Source organism: Camellia sinensis, chromosome 6, assembly GCF_055761805.1.
Source record: "Camellia sinensis isolate YWXY chromosome 6, ASM5576180v1, whole genome shotgun sequence".
Classification (NCBI taxonomy): domain Eukaryota; kingdom Viridiplantae; phylum Streptophyta; class Magnoliopsida; order Ericales; family Theaceae; genus Camellia; species Camellia sinensis.
The window spans coordinates 71,923,896-71,939,969 of NC_138966.1; the positions used below are offsets into that span (position 1 = coordinate 71,923,896).

General features: G+C 37.1%; 1 protein-coding gene across 1 annotated transcript in view; it reads left to right on the plus strand.

Annotated features, from left to right (window-relative positions):
* The first annotated feature begins 1,670 nt into the window (after positions 1–1,670).
* Positions 1,671–16,074, plus strand: part of LOC114260316 (WD40 repeat-containing protein HOS15) — a 47,146-nt gene continuing 32,742 nt past the window's right edge. Inside the window, exon 1 of the mRNA XM_028200408.2 lies at positions 1,671–1,918. Within this exon, the coding sequence (XP_028056209.2) occupies positions 1,858–1,918 (61 nt within the window). The 5' untranslated portion in view covers positions 1,671–1,857. The remainder of the gene's footprint in view (positions 1,919–16,074) is intronic.

Genomic DNA, 16,074 nt, shown 5'->3' on the forward strand with positions numbered 1-16,074 from the left:
CACACATTAAGCTACACAGTTGGGAAAGATAATAGTTTAATCCCTAATTTGCCTCGGTGTGTTCTACATCTATATCCTCATTAAGATGTCTTAAACTAGGCCTAAGAATGCCTAGGATGGGATGAGGATGCAAAGATGCACTTTAAAAGCATTTTCAGAATTTTCAGAAAACAGGGGTCACGCTCGAGCGTATGTTACTCTGCTCGAGCGGACATGCAGACAAAGGTTTCCGCTCGAGCGTAGACTTACCCGCTCGAGCGTTCTGCAAAACAATCAAAAGTGTTGGATAGGTAAAAATCACGCTCGATTGGGCGCTCGACACCCGCTCGAGCATTAGACACAAGGTCCCGCTCGAGCGTCAATTATTCCGCTCGAGCGGACTTCAAAACAGTGCAAAGTACTGGGAGCACGAATTACACGCTCGAGCGCCAGTCACCCCGCTCGAGCGTGAGTTCAAAATCTAGAATTCCCAGATTTGAACCTCAAGCACAACTCCAAGTTTTAAAACATAAATTTCGATCCTCTTGGGCCAATTTTTCAGAAAACATCCCAAAACTCATAGTTTAACATGATTCCAAAGCTTAATTGTAAAATCAAAACCCAAGGGTGTTTCAAACAACTCAATTTCAAACCAATTTTCAAGAATATAATACAAACATAACATGCATGAATTTAAACCATTTCAAAGCTTCAATTTCATGCTCTAATGAGCCAATTCTTTCAAAGACAAGGTGAAAACATGGTTTATGATCAAAACATGGACATGCATGTGGCAAATTCATGAAGGACAAGCTCTAAAATGCAAGAGTATGCCATGTATGCAATAATTAAGCTTCAATTCAACACTATTGAACCAATTCTTGACTTAACTCTTTAAACTACCATGATCCATGCTAGAAGGAACTTAAATACACAATAAGGAGGATGAAATTCATTCCTAGGTTCCTCAATTACAAGTCTAGAGGCTCAATTGTCCTTCAATCCTTCAAGTTCTCTAAGCCAACTCTCAAGAACACTCACTTCTCTCCCTCACTACCTCTTGGTCGGCAAGTCTAAGAAAGAATGGGCTGATGAAGTGTTGTAATGTTAGCATTAGAGATCAACTAAGAGGCTCATGAAAATCCACTATGTGGCAAAATGGCAATTAAGTCCAACTCTTGTAATTTAACTCATTTTAATTCAATTTAATCATACCAAATCACATTTTAACTGAATATGCCATAAAATCACATTAATTCTAAGGATCACAAATCATCAATCAATTTCAGATTCGACCGCCGATAAGGTCTTCAATTCGCAATTTAAACACAAAGGCATGAACAGATAATCAAACAATCAACAGATAGACATACAATTTAACAGATATACTTAATCAATTCAGTTCCAGATTTTAGTCAGTCAGTTCAGTACTTCAATCAATTCAGTTACCAATCATAATCAGTCTCAGTTCAGCAATAATCAGTGATTAATCGGTAAACAGTGACGAGAGTTGTTACAAAGAATCTTTATCACAATTGATAGTTTTTAGTCTAAGGGTTGATTTGAAATGTCCTAAAAAAATATATTTTTTTATCTTTTTATAAAAATATATACAAAAAAATAAAAAAGTAATGTAATAAAAAAAAAATAAAAAAATAAATTATATAGTTCACGCCAAATCAGTGCTAAAATCAAGTTGTCAAACGAGGCGAAGCCCACACTGACACCCAGGCTATCGCTGCTGAAACGGCCGTTTATGAGGACATTTTCGTCATTCAAGCGAGAATCCCATCTCCATTGCATTCTCCACCCTGCGACCCAGAGTCGAATCTCCATCCTCGATTTCTCTCTCTCTCTCTATGCAGGCTTGTGGCGACGATGATCTCTATCACTTCCACCGAATTGAACTACATAGTCTTCCGTTATCTTCATGAATCAGGTCAGTATTTTGTTTCTTTTTCTTCCTTGTATACCAAATTTTTTATTCTCTCTTTATATTTTTGGTTTGTATTTTATTCCATCAAAAGATTAGGGCCTTAACTTGGATAGGATGATTAGAACTTTCTTTTCAGACTCTCCTTGTAACTAACTGCTATGACCAGACCAGTGGCCAAAGCTTAAAGCCAACTCTGGGCTTTAAAGCAAATCTATTGATCTCGACAGAAATGCTTTGTAAATGAGATATTGGTGTTTTGTTATTCTTAGAATCTTTGTTACTGTTATTGTTATTATTATTATTTTTTATGTTGTGATTTTATTCTTCTTATTTAATTAGGCTAAAACATTAAGAAAATTGCTCATTATACTACTAATAAATGCCGAAAGGAATACTTATTGGAAAATTACTCACATCCAGCAAGTTGAATTAGGGGGGAAAATGTGAAGAATTTAGTATGAATTGCCATAGTTGACGCATTATAGTGGTTAATTGTGTGAGAATGACATCTGGAGGGGAGTGGTGGAGTTCGGTTTGAAGAATGTTTCCTTCTGCCCCCTTTATCCAATCCTGGGTTTTGATTTCAATTATACACACGGAAATTAAGCGGCATGGGAAACTTTTAAAACCACAAACAATGCGGCAATAGGTTTTGGGATTCAACCCCTTTCGTCGTTGCCAATTTTGGGCCGCGTTTCTTCCTTCACTATTTACCTGTTTGAAAACCAACCTGGGCCTTAGGGTGGTTCTTTTAATCGATGGTAGCTGTTTCCAACTCAATTAATAAGTTAAAAAAGGAAAATGCACTGCTAGCCATTTTGAGGAATACCTATTTTATGGGTAAATTACATAAATAGTTCCTAAAGGATACCACTTATTTCATCTTGGTCCCTAATTTTTTATTCTGTTTTAGTTAGAGCAACTCCAACCATACTCTTTATTTTTTACTAGCTAAAATATAAAAGGTAATTTTTATTTTGCCTTTTTATTTATTTATTTATTTATTTATTTTTATCTATGTTCTCCAATGCTACTCTTTATTTTATCTATCTATATTTAAAGAGCCTCCCAAGGATCTTCAAATGTAGCTAGCCCTAAAATTTTTTGTTGAAATAGATAGTTAGCCTATTGGAGTGACTAAAATATGATAATGGTAGTTATAACTTATAATAGTTCACATGTCTCTTTTAAAGAACTCCTTGGAGATGCTCTTTTACATCCTTAAATTTTACACATGAATTCATTGTGGTCCCTTTCTATAACTACCATTATCTTTAGACAAAAAATGTTGACATCATGCTTACATTAGCCTTACATTAGGTGGTATACAACCCAGATTTTGGATTTAAAAAAAAACCCTATTCGAGGAACACATGAATTCAATATACGCAAACAAGTTAATTTTAAAAACTGAAATACATACTATAATGAGGAACAAAGTCTTCTGATTCTCCCATATTGCAACAAGGAGTTAATATTCAGTTTATTGTGCTTCTAAGTTGCTTAGATAATCCTTAAATCCCCCAAAATCCCAATTTTTGTGTGATACGTTAAACCCTAATCTTCTGTCCATTGTTCGATGCTATTTTGCTTAAATAGACCCTTCAAAGCTTTGATATAAGCATGTTTTCAACATTTTCTGTCGGAAGGGATCACATTGAATAATTGAATTAATGTGTAATGTTTAGGGATGTAATTGATTCAAATTAAAGATTAGGAACCTAAATCAAATAAGTAATATACTTTAGGAACTATTGTATAATTTACCCCTTATTTTATTTGTTAGTGTTAAGATTTTACACAAGCCATTGTTGATAGTTGCATAGTAAAAAAAAAAAGAAAAAAAAAAAAAAACATAAAACATGGGAATTGGTACTGTCACGCCCCAAACCCGCCCCTAAAAGTTTGGGCATGACCACTTTAGAAACGGACACTTAACCTGTTATACATAAAATATGGGGCCTGAGCGGAAGCATAAATTTTATAAAATAACATGAAATAAAAGAAACTACATCTATTGAGCGACCACTATCATGCCAGGATCACAAACAGTGCATCACATAATAATATTTACATACACATATACAACCCCACCCCTTGTTTGGGCGTATAACAAAAACATTGAAAACTTCAACATATTATAGACAATCAAAATATAAGCCAAAACTTAGCAAAATTTCACAAAACGGGTAGGTTTCACCCAAATGCTTGGACACATAGAGGCCGACAAAGGGAGACGAGCATCGAGGGTTATGGCTGACCTCCAGACTTATTACCTACAGAATCAGACAAAATACAGAGTGAGACAATCTCAGTGAATAATAGTACCTTAATAACTCAATGTTTAACTTGAATTATAATGCAGAGCAATGCGTATATAATGTAAAAGACAGGTAGTTAATCTGATTCTGTTCTAATATTCAGAACGGCCTCGTCGGTTCACAACGTCACAGATTGGCCCTTGGCCTAGTGGGTTCACACATTCACAAATTGCCCCTTGGCCTCATGGATTCATAGCTTCACAAATTGGCCCTTAAACAGAACGACATTAAGCCCTTATTAGAATGGCATGCAGTCCTTATCAAAATGGCATTAAGCCCTTTTCCTGTATGTATGAATTCAAGAGGTGGCTCACACGGATTCTAGAGGTGACTCGCATTGCAGCACTTAGTTCTGTGCAGCACTTTGTTCTGTGCAGCACTTTGTTTCATACTAACAGACCATACAGAATGGCCATTGGCCCAGATGTCAAAGATTGGCCATAGGCCTCACATACGTCACAGAACGGCCATAAGCCTCATAACTTTCACAAAACGGCCATAGGCCTCAGTTCACATATGTATGGATTCAAGAGGTGGCTCGTACGGATTCTAGAGGTGACTCGCACTACAGCACTTAGTAGCGTACAACACTTTGTTCCATACCAGAAATCATTAGGTCTTAAAGACTGAACAATGCATATTATATCATAACATAGCATAACCGGAACAGATAAACAGAAGTAGAATAACCTCAGTTCCTTCTGAATACCATTATGGGATAGTGCACATAATTTCTCATGACTTAGTTACAGAGTAACACAGTTGTCTCGCGTATAGCAGAATAAGAATGTGACAGAGAGCACATAATAACGTTAAACCTTTGCATTCATATCGTAGGTTCTACATGTCCTCGGGTCCATATGCAACACAACAGAACCATTTCAGATTCATTCGGATGCACATAGCTTATCCAATTATTCTGATCCTTCAGTAATATCCATACTCAATGAGTTATAACTGAACGGCCTTAGGCCCATTAGTAGCAAAACGGTCTACTTTCATAGTTACACTAAAATCGTTATTCAAGAATGAACATAAGTTTCCTTTTATTCATTATACATGTTTGCTTCATCTTTCATGTCACCATTTCATCGTATTCGTTAATTCAGTCAGAGTGCAACATCCATAGTATATGTCGTTCTAGACAATTTATATACATGTTAACGTAATCACTTACAAAGCACAGAACGTTAATAACATTAATTATAAACAGTAAGTAAAATGTACGTCTACTGTACTACTACTCACAGTGTTGTGACGACGTGCTCGTTCCTCTCGGAGTGTGTCCTGCACACATTCATAACTTGCAAATTAGTTTATTCTCTTTGCTGAATCATTTCCGGATTCATTTCACTTCAACACATTATTAGGCATAAAATACAAATTCTAAAAATATTCGAGGGCCCAGCACGCTAAACGGAGCAAATAGTTTTTCTCAGCATGGGCTGCACGTGCGGCTGTGAGCCCCGCACATGCGGCAAAGGGTCCCCCACGTGCGGCAGTGATGCCCCGCACGTGCCTTTTAGACAGTAGCCAAGTCCCAAATTTTGCCAATTCCCGCACATGCGGCAGTGCTTCCCGCACGTGCGGCCATGACCTCCGCACGTGCGGCGATTCCCCTGAAAAAGCAGTCCGAAATTCAACCTTCTCTTCACTTAGCCAAATTAACTTGAAGCTCAAATTGAGTATAAAATTCATGCGATATTATGGTTTAATCTTACAATAACATCATCCATAAGTGTAGAACATCCCAAGAAGTGTGAGGACCATCCAATTGAGTTACTTCTTTTCATGAACACAACCCATAACATAACTTAATTCTCTTGCATACTACATCACATATGTAAACTTAGAAGATAATTCTTTTATCTTTGCATAAACTTAATTCTACATCCTCTAAGTGACAAAATATAAACCAAGTTAAGCATTGATCATACATTAGGTTCAATTTCATGCCCTAGGTTACACAATTGCGGAAAAGCCTTACTCAAATTCAAGAAAGGAGTCATAGGGGATGAATAAACTTACTTGTGATCTTAACCTCCCAAAATCCCTCTAGATTATCCAATTTTGATCTTGTAGAAGCTCCCTTCTAGATCCATTCTCTCTAATCTCCCTAACCTCTCCCAAGAGATATTTTTAAGCTAGGAAATTTGTTTAAGTCAAATGGTTAGAGAACACACACATATATATAAGAAGTGAATAGGACAAAAATCAATCGTTTAATCATCCTAAATTGAAATTTCACATAAATGCTTATTATTACCTAAAAATTACACTGATTCCTAATATAAAATCAATTTCGGATTATCAAGTCTCTAAGGCCCCCAATTTCCGATTCAAACGTTCCAATTGTGACAGATACTCTCCTTATTAAACAGATATGTACCCAAAATCATAGGATTCACTTAAGTAATCTCAATTTCTTATAGAATTTCACAGCAAGCATTTGAAATCACAAAATAGGGACTGCAAATATATCAAATTCGTATACGAGGGTCGGGTTATTACAGGTACAGTCTTTTAACCTTGAGAATTGAGCAAGAATGTGGAATTGTTAGGAATATGCCATACCCTAGTTGTAGGGCTGTCCTGGGTTGAGTTCACGTTCACATTCAGTTCATTACTTGACCCTACAAACTTGGGATAAAGGAATGGTCACCCGATTTCGACCAATGAATTCTTTGAAACTGCACACATTGGGTCATTTGGTTTGGCAGTTGGGTCGTTGAAACGAAAAATCATCCGCAAATATAGAGATCATCTTCGAGGGCATTGTTTTGGTTTTGGACCAAATATACAGAGGATATAGAAAACAAATCAAGAAACAAATTATCAAAGCAACACTAAATCTTAGAAATCTCACATGCAAACAACGATGATCCAGAGTATATAAGAAGCTCAAGGAAGGCTAAATTTAAAAAAACGATGATATTTGGACATTGGCACGATTTCATAGAGAAACTGATAGAAATCTTCTATAATTATGTTTTTAGTATTATTAGTCTTATTTTATAATTATATTTATGCTTTCTAGGATTTTAAGCTTAGGAGTATTTTGGTAATTTACAGAATTTTTGAATATGGGTTGTGTGGGTCGCCCATGGGTTCGTCTTATGAGTCAAGTTATTTAATTAGTTTTTATTTATGTTTCTTAGTTGGTCTTGAATTAGTTTTAGAAGTCAAAGATATTATAATAGTTTCATTTTTGGTTATAGTTGGTTTAGGAAGTCTTCTAATTCTATATAAAGCCACGTAAAGCTTATAATTCAATAGAGTTGATATTTTAAAGAATTTTGAGAGCTTTGAAGCCTCTTTGGGTTTGTGTGATGCAATCTTAATTCTAGGTGTGATGCCTAGACCTATCTTCTTCCCTTCTTTCTTCTTTTCTTTTTTGGTTTACTGTTCATGAGCTACTGTTCACAGCTCCTGAACAGCCCCTGTTTCAATATCTTTCACCCGGTTTATTAATCCTAAACCTAGTTCAGTCCATTCATTAATTGAAATCCTAAAATTCCTATTGGTTTTCAGCTTTAAGCAACCATAAAAACCCACAGAAAGTCAGTTTATAGCCCTATCCACAATCATCTTGCATCAGTTTTGTATAAGAGCTTAAGGTTCCGCCATGATGTTTTCACATTGTGGGAGATCCTATACAAGTGGATTGATTTGGGAAGAGGGTAAAAAGCATTTTAGAGCAACAATTTGCCTAAGGGATCTTAAAGATAATTTTCTTGATGAATTGCATGCTCTTGAGCAGTGTTGTGAAAAGCGCGCCCAAGTGCGCGCCTAGGTGCAAGGCGCATTGAGGCGCAGCTTGTGCGCCTGAACTGGTACCAGGCGAGGTGCTTTGAAGAAGTCACGCGCCTTAGGCGCGACTTGAAGCAGGCGAGAGAGGCGCAAGGCTCGTGCCTAGGCGCGATTGATGGTTTACGCCCTAATTTTGATCTAACAGCTGTGGTGTGTGTTTGAATGGCTTTAACCACAGAGGATTACAACTTATATACAATACGACTTCGACTGAAACGAAATACGATTGAAACGAAATCCCTAATCTGTGTCGTCTCTTCCTCTCTCGACTTCGACTTGGACTGGGCTACGACTTTGACTTCGACTTCCAGGTGCGCTACGACTTCCAGGTGTGTGTTCGAATCCCTAATCTGTGTCATCTATTTTTTTTTTTTTTCTCTTTCGACTTCGACTTCCAGGTGTTTGTTTTTTTTTTTGTTTTTCTGGATTCTTCGACTTCGATCGTCTCTCTCTTCTTCTTCAACTTCGATCGTCTTTTTTTTTTTCTTCTTCTTCTCTCCTTCTTCGCTGATTCAGTCTGCTCTGCTCTGCTCTGTTTTTTTTTTTTTTTTTTTTTTTTCAATTATGCCATTGAGTCTCTGTTTAAAAAAAAAAAAAAAAATATAGAAATACAAAATAAGACTTATCTTATTGATTGATTAACTAAAAAAATACACTAAATTTTTTTTTACAAATAATTAATTAATATACTGCTATTGGTCTCTGTTTTTTTGACATTACATTATTTTCTAAATTGACACATTACATTACATTAATTATTTTTTAAATTGACACATTACATTGCATTATTTTCCATTACATTACATTAGTTTAATTTTTCGTTACATTATTTTCCATTACATTGTATTAATTAATTTTCCATTAATTAATACACTGTCTGTGCTAATGTGTAATTTTCCATTACACATTATTTTCCATTACGATGAACGATTCATACACTGTGCGCCTTAGTATTATGAATGATTAGTCTATGTTAATACACTGTCTGTGCTAATGTGTAATTTAAAAAAATTGTCTTAGTACTATGAATGATTAGTCTATGTTAATTTTTCTATTTTTTACTAAGACAGTGCGCCTTATTTCAGTAAAGCTTGCGCCTCGCCTTGCGCCTAGGCCCCGAGAGACCTTCAGGGCCTTGGTGCGCCTTGAGCCTTTAAAAACACTGCTCTTGAGCAAAGTGATATGTGTGATTGATTATGCAAGAAAATATAAGGAATTATTTATCAAATCAGTAGTGGTAAAAAGTGAACGGATGACTATTGCTCGAGATATGGAATTAAAGAAGAGATGTCTCATGCATATTTGGAAGATCTTGAAGATGCTATTGAAACGGCTATGCAATTTGAGTTTTTCGTAAAATTTGAGAAATTTGCAATTTTGAAGCCTACTACAAAGGGAGGATTGTTGCAACAACCACAAAATTGTGGGACATGCATCACAAGTAGCACCAAAACCAAAGATTGTTGTCAAAGATGTGCAACTAAAGTCAAAAGTGACAGAAAACAATCAGATTTTGCCCAAAACAAAAGAAGACTAGCTTATTAAGGATAAAAAAGGCCCCCATTCATGAGATAAGTGAATTCTCAAGTTGTTGAAGAAGGGGCAAGAGATCAAATTGAATATTTGGATACCATACAAGCAGTAGAGGTTGAAAAATTAAAGCAAGCAAAGGCTGATTCTGAGCAAAATATGCCTTTACAGGTCACTAATTTGTTACCTGAATTTTCTGATGTGGTGCCAACAAATTCATCTAATGAGCCTCTACGCATGATTAGTGTCCAACATATACCAGATTTACAAGAGGATGGCAAAATTGAATTGCATGACGACATTTTGGTTGAGGTAAAGGTTGAGAATATTGCATCCCTGGTTGTTGATGCATGCAGTAGCATTCAAATTGATTGTAAGCAACATATTGCAAAGCCAAAACAGAATGGCATGGATGAGGGGTGTAAAAATTGATGTATTATTGATTGATTTTTTGTTATGTTTACATTGATTCATATATATAGAAGAGAAGAAGGTAGTAGGTGAAGGGGAGTAGGTGAAGTGTAGTAGCTGAGGAGTAGGTGAGGATTAGGTGGTGGGTAGGTGATGGTAAATTGGTGGTAGGTGATGGTAAATTTTAACAGCCCCCCGCAAACTCAAGGAGGATAGAAACTAACCAACTTGAGTTTGGAGAGAGTAACAAAACAAGAAAATACATAAAAAAATAAAAGAGGATAGGAGACACTGTATGGTCGTGTCAGACCATTGGTGAAGACACTGTATGGGGGTGTCATAACATTGTAGAGGACACTGTATGGTGGTGTCATAACGGTGTAGAGGACACTGGATGGCGGTGTCATAACGATGTAGAAGACAGTTTATGGGGTCATGTCGGACCGTTGTAGCAGACAATGTTGTGACAGTTGTTGTGACAGTTTACGGAGTCTTGCTGGACCCTTGTAGAAACTAACCGGAATCAATGTCGGGACAGTTTACTGAGTCTTGTCGGACCCATAAAGGAGCTAACCGGAATCAATGTCGGGACAGTTTACAGAGTCTTGTCGGACCCATAAAGGAGCTAACCGGAATCTATGTCGGGACAGTTTACAGAGTCTTGTCGGACCCCTAAAAAGTCGCACCCTCAAAAGGTGTGCCCAATCTGTTAAAAGGCGTGCCATCAAAAAGCGTGCCCAATCCATAAAAAGGCGTGCCATCAAAAGGCGTGCCATCAAAAGACGTGCCATCAAAAGGCGCGCCCATTTTGTCTTCGAGCGCCGAGCGGCGCATGATGCGCGTGTCTGCCTCTTCGTCAGGGTCTTTATAAACTGAGGCGGAGGCTGTGCTTGAGGCAGAAGCGAAGACAAAAAAACTTTGTGAAAAAACTTCTGAAAAAACTCTTCATTTTCCGAGAGAGAGATTCGTTTTCTGAGAGATTGTTTCTAAGAGCTGCAAATCTGGAAACACTCTGGAACCAATCCTTCTCTGAAAAACTCAGCAACCCAAAAAACATGGCCTCTTCTTCCCGTTCAGCTACCCAGAACATGGCCTCATCTTCCCGTGGTCTGCTCACTCTCTTTCCCGACCTCAACGAGTCAACAAGAGAGATAACTGGTGCGGTGGCACTGGAACCTCAACCAAGTGCCTCTGGTTTTGCTCCGTTGAACTTTCCGATGCGGTCGGTGGAGCAAAAAATGGCGGTGCAAACTGATATTGAGGCCAATCAGTATACTCTGAAGTCATGTGTGGAAACCATGACTGCGGTCACAAACTTGTCGCACCGGCTGCAGAGCAGGACAAATGAGGTGCAACAGTTAAACCCCCAGCTGGCTCTGCTCCAACGCATGTATAAGGATGCGCGAGCAGAGATAAGTGTGCTAAAGACAGAAAACAAGGAGCTGAAGCGGAAGGCCACCGTGATGTTCCGATTTGGAGGGACACCATATGCTGCAGTGGAGGAGTATGGGGGAGTGAACGTGCTCGGTGGACAAGGAAACACGGAGGCCGCACCGTCAAGGACTGCCCAGGATGGAGGCAAAAAGAAGAGACCGGCGGCAGAATAGAGAAGAAAAATCCCACTGTGGGTGTGGTAGTTGTGTTTTTGTTGTTGTGTTTTTTTTTTTTTTTTTTTTTTTTTTTTTGTTTTGTTTTGTTTTGTTTTGTTTTGTTTTTTTTTTTTTTGTTTTGATTTGTTTTTTTTTTTTTTTGTTGTGTGGTGAAAAATTGTGATCGGGGTTGATCCCGGCATGAAAAAAAAAATGACAAATTTGTGGAATGAAAACCGACGTGATTGTGAATGGATTTTTTTTTTTTTTTTTTGGAAAAGTAAGGGAATCGAATAAAAAAAATATGGTGATGGTGATGAAATGATAAGCATAGTGATAATGAATATATAATGATGAATAAAAAAAAAATAATAAAGGAGGGAGTGGGGAACAGAGAGAGCACCAATTAAGCTTTAGAATAAAAAAGAAAGTTTGGACGGTGGATGGGTGTGAAGTTTAGACCAACTAAGCTTTATAATAATGAAAATAAAGGTGAAGATTTGTTTAAAAATAAAAAAAAAATATGGGTGTGTGTGCAAAAGGTGATGGATAAGAATGACCGCATGAGTGGTCGTGAGTTGTGTCTTTCAGATTCTAGCTTGTTTGTGGATGATGCTGAGGCTTATGAAAAGAGCACTGATAATACCAAAGAGAAGAACCTGATGTTAGTGAACAGAAGGTCCAAGAAAATCTAGCTGCAGGTCCAAGCACTTGACAGACGTGGCCAACGTTGATTGCTCTTACAACCTGAGTCCCGAAGAGCTCTGCACTAAGATCTCGCTCTGCGATGCTCTGATCGTTCGCAGCGCCACCAAAGTCAATCGCGATGTGTTCGAGGCGTCGGCTGGGAGGCTCAAGGTTGTCGGACGCGCCGGCGTCGGCATCGACAACGTGGATCTGGCGGCAGCGACGGAGCACGGTTGCCTTGTGATTAATGCGCCGACGGCTAACACCGTCGCAGCCGCCGAGCACGAGATCGCGCTTCTTACTGCCATGGCTCGGAACATTGCGCAAGCCGATGCTTCGGTCAAAGCTGGGAAGTGGCAGCGGAACAAATATGTGGGAGTATCCCTTGTTGGCAAAACACTTGCTGTGATGGGTTTCGGAAAGGTTGGATCTGACGGCGGATCGGATCTCCTCCTCGAGTTGGGTGTGGAGGTTGACTCCTGCTCTTCTGATCCGTTTGATCATGTTTGGGAGGAGGATTTTCATGCCTCCGAATGAATTGAAACAGGTCGCGAATATGAGGTTGTGACAAGCCTCTTCTCTTGAGATTCTGATTCTCTCTGCTTCGTGGAGGACCAAGGTCGATGAGTCGTAGAAGAAATCGTAGAGTCTTTGGTACTCCTTTTTTTTTATTTTTTTATTTTTTAACGAGAGCTGGAGGGAGACGGAAGGTGTGTAGAAAATTCCAACGGGCAGCAAAGGCAAAGTTGCCGGCCGGCTGCCCGCCGGTGAGAAAGAAATACAGGCCTAAATCTTAGGCTCTGATACCATGTAAAAATTGATGTATTATTGATTGATTTTTTGTTATGTTTACATTGATTCATATATATAGAAGAGAAGAAGGTAATAGGTGAAGGGGAGTAGGTGAAGTGTAGTAGGTGAGGAGTAGGTGAGGATTAGGTGGTGGTAGGTGATGGTAAATTGGTGGTAGGTGATGGTAAATTTTAACAAAGGGGCAATTCAACACTTAGATCAATTCAAGGGTTCACATTGCTTTAGAGTTGAAAATATCACATTGCTTCCATTGCTACCTCCAATGAGGAAGAAATGATGTTGGCAACTTGAAAATTTTAATGTGAAGTCATAGATGCAATTTCAAAACTTGTGGATTCTTATACTTCAACACTTCAAAACTTGAGGTTGAGTTTTTTTTCCAACCAAGGGAGAATGATGAGAGTATAAGAAGCTCAAGGAAGACTAAATTTAAAGAAGCTATGATATTTGGACATTGGCATGATTTTATAGAGAAATTTATAGAAATCTTCTATAATTATGTTTTCAGTATTATTAGAGTCTTATTTTATAATTATATTTAAGCCTTTTAAGATTTAAGCTTAGGAGTATTTTGGTAATTTGATTTATCAAAGAAAAAAAAAAGAAAAAGTATTTTGGTAATTTGCAGAATTTATGAATATGGGTTATGTAGGTCGCCCATGAATTGTCTTATGGGTCGAGTTATTTAATTACTTTTTATTTATGTATCTTATTTGGTCTTAAATTAGTTTTAGAAGTTAAAGATATTTTAATAGTTTCCTTTTTTGGTTATAGTTGGTTTTGGAAGTCTTCTAATTCTATATAAAGTCATGTAATACTTATAATTCGATAGAGTTGATATTTTAAATAATTTTTAGAGCTTTGAAGCTTCTTTGGGTTTGTGTGATGCAATCATAACCCTAGGTGTGATGCCTAATGAATTCTAGGAGTAATTCCTAGATCTATCTTCTTCTCCTTCTTTCCCTCTTATATTTTCTGCACTTTTTAACAGCCCCAACACTGTCGAAATTTCCATCTTTTCATGCTTAAACTCTTACCCATTTATTAGTCTAAACAAATCCTAATTGTCCCCTGTACTTTTATTGCAATTTCAGAAATAAAATCCAATTAAATCAGCCCCAAAAACCCGCGGTTGTGGCTGTCCCTAATTGTCTTGCCTCAAACAAACAACTTGAAAACCATAAAACCTAACCCCATAATCGAATTAGAAACCCTATCCCCCAAAACAATTTAGAAACTCAAACCCCCCAAATAAATCACAAACTAGAAACCCTAACCCCAAAAATAAAAAATAAAAACTACAAACCTAATACTTGCCAGCGGCAATGTGACTATTGGAGGGGTTGGTGATGATGGTGGTACAATCGAGGTAGAGTTTGGTTATGACAACATTGGAGGGATTGATGTAGGTGTCGATGATTTTTTTTTTTTGGGTGAATTTGTTGGTGTTGACGACGCCATTAACGTCGCTAGTTGCAACTGATGTTTGAAAATCAGACATAGTGGAATGATGAAGGGAGACCAAAATGTAATGCTCCGATTTCTAAGGGATCCGAATCTATTAAGAAAATAGTATTTTGAAACAAGGGAAATATATATTTATATGAAAATGATCTTATGAGATAGGATTGTCTTACTAAAATAAGATAAATAAGGAATGAGATTACCAATTGATAAAATCTCCATCAATATATACATAAATCCATCCAATACATGGGTTACAAGTGTCACATGCATCCTATATTCAAGCTCATTACATGACATGAATATTGAGCATGTGGGACATTACATCCAATTACAATATCTAAGTTTTCAGAAGAGCATGCTCTAAGGGATTACATATACCAAATGCCTTGCCCTATTACAATGAAAGGGCTTCAACCCAATACAAAAAATATAGCCCAAGGCTTTATAAAATAAGCAAAATAGAATGAGCTTCTTTCTCTCACAATCCTTGGGCCATCATCTCAGCGGAGGCACACCGTCAATATCTGAAAATGGTTTTCCATGACGGTATGAGCACTAGGCCTAGTAAAGATAATGTTAACAAAATAAATGAGCCTTGAGTATGCATTTGTGAAATGTGCTAACAGAAGGGGGGATCTTGGTAATAGTTTCAAACGTAAGGGAGGTCATTGTTATTATTGAAACCTCAAGGGTAGTCCTTGCAATTATGCTAAATCTCAGGTGTGGTTAGTGTAATTTACCATTTTTATAATTATAACAATTAAAAAATCAAATGTAAAAACTAATTAAACTATTTTTGTAATAGTAAAAAAAAAAAAAAAAACCTAAGTATTTTCTATATTTTTGATAATTACTAAAATTCACTATGTTTTTAAAGTTCATAAAACAGGTACAATATACTTATTTCGATTACCTTATTTTAAAAAAATAAAATAAAATAACATTTATGCCCCAAAGTAACTCAAAAGTACTCAAAACTTACCCATCCCATACCTGAGGCATACACATGCCGTACTGGTTCTATACTTATGTTGTACTCGAGCCATACCCAAAGTATTTCACGTTCCCGGTACTCGTACCCTTACCGGATAAGTAACCGGTGCTCATACAACAATTTTTTTGGAATACCCATGCTTCTTAGCCTCTAACTTATGATTGAATAAGAGGTGACACATTATTTGCTTTTAGTTTCATTTTTGTATCTGATGAGAAATATACCAAAGTTTTATGCTTAGGTTGTTCGTTATTTTAATGTACTTCATTTGGTGTTCTTTTGTTGGGAAATAAGACATCTATACCTATCTACTTTGTCCTTTTTGATGCAATGCTCAATGACCTGTAGTTTTCCAATCAATCTTACATATGAGATGTACCGTTTTGTTCTAACTATAGTTACTTTGCTTTAACTCTTTGTTTGCCTGCCCACTCTCCCAGTATATAATGGATAGGATGTTCACGATTTTGAGAACTCTATTAGAAAGATGAAATGATTTGGGTAGAATATATGGAACTTTTCGCATTCTTCTTAAAC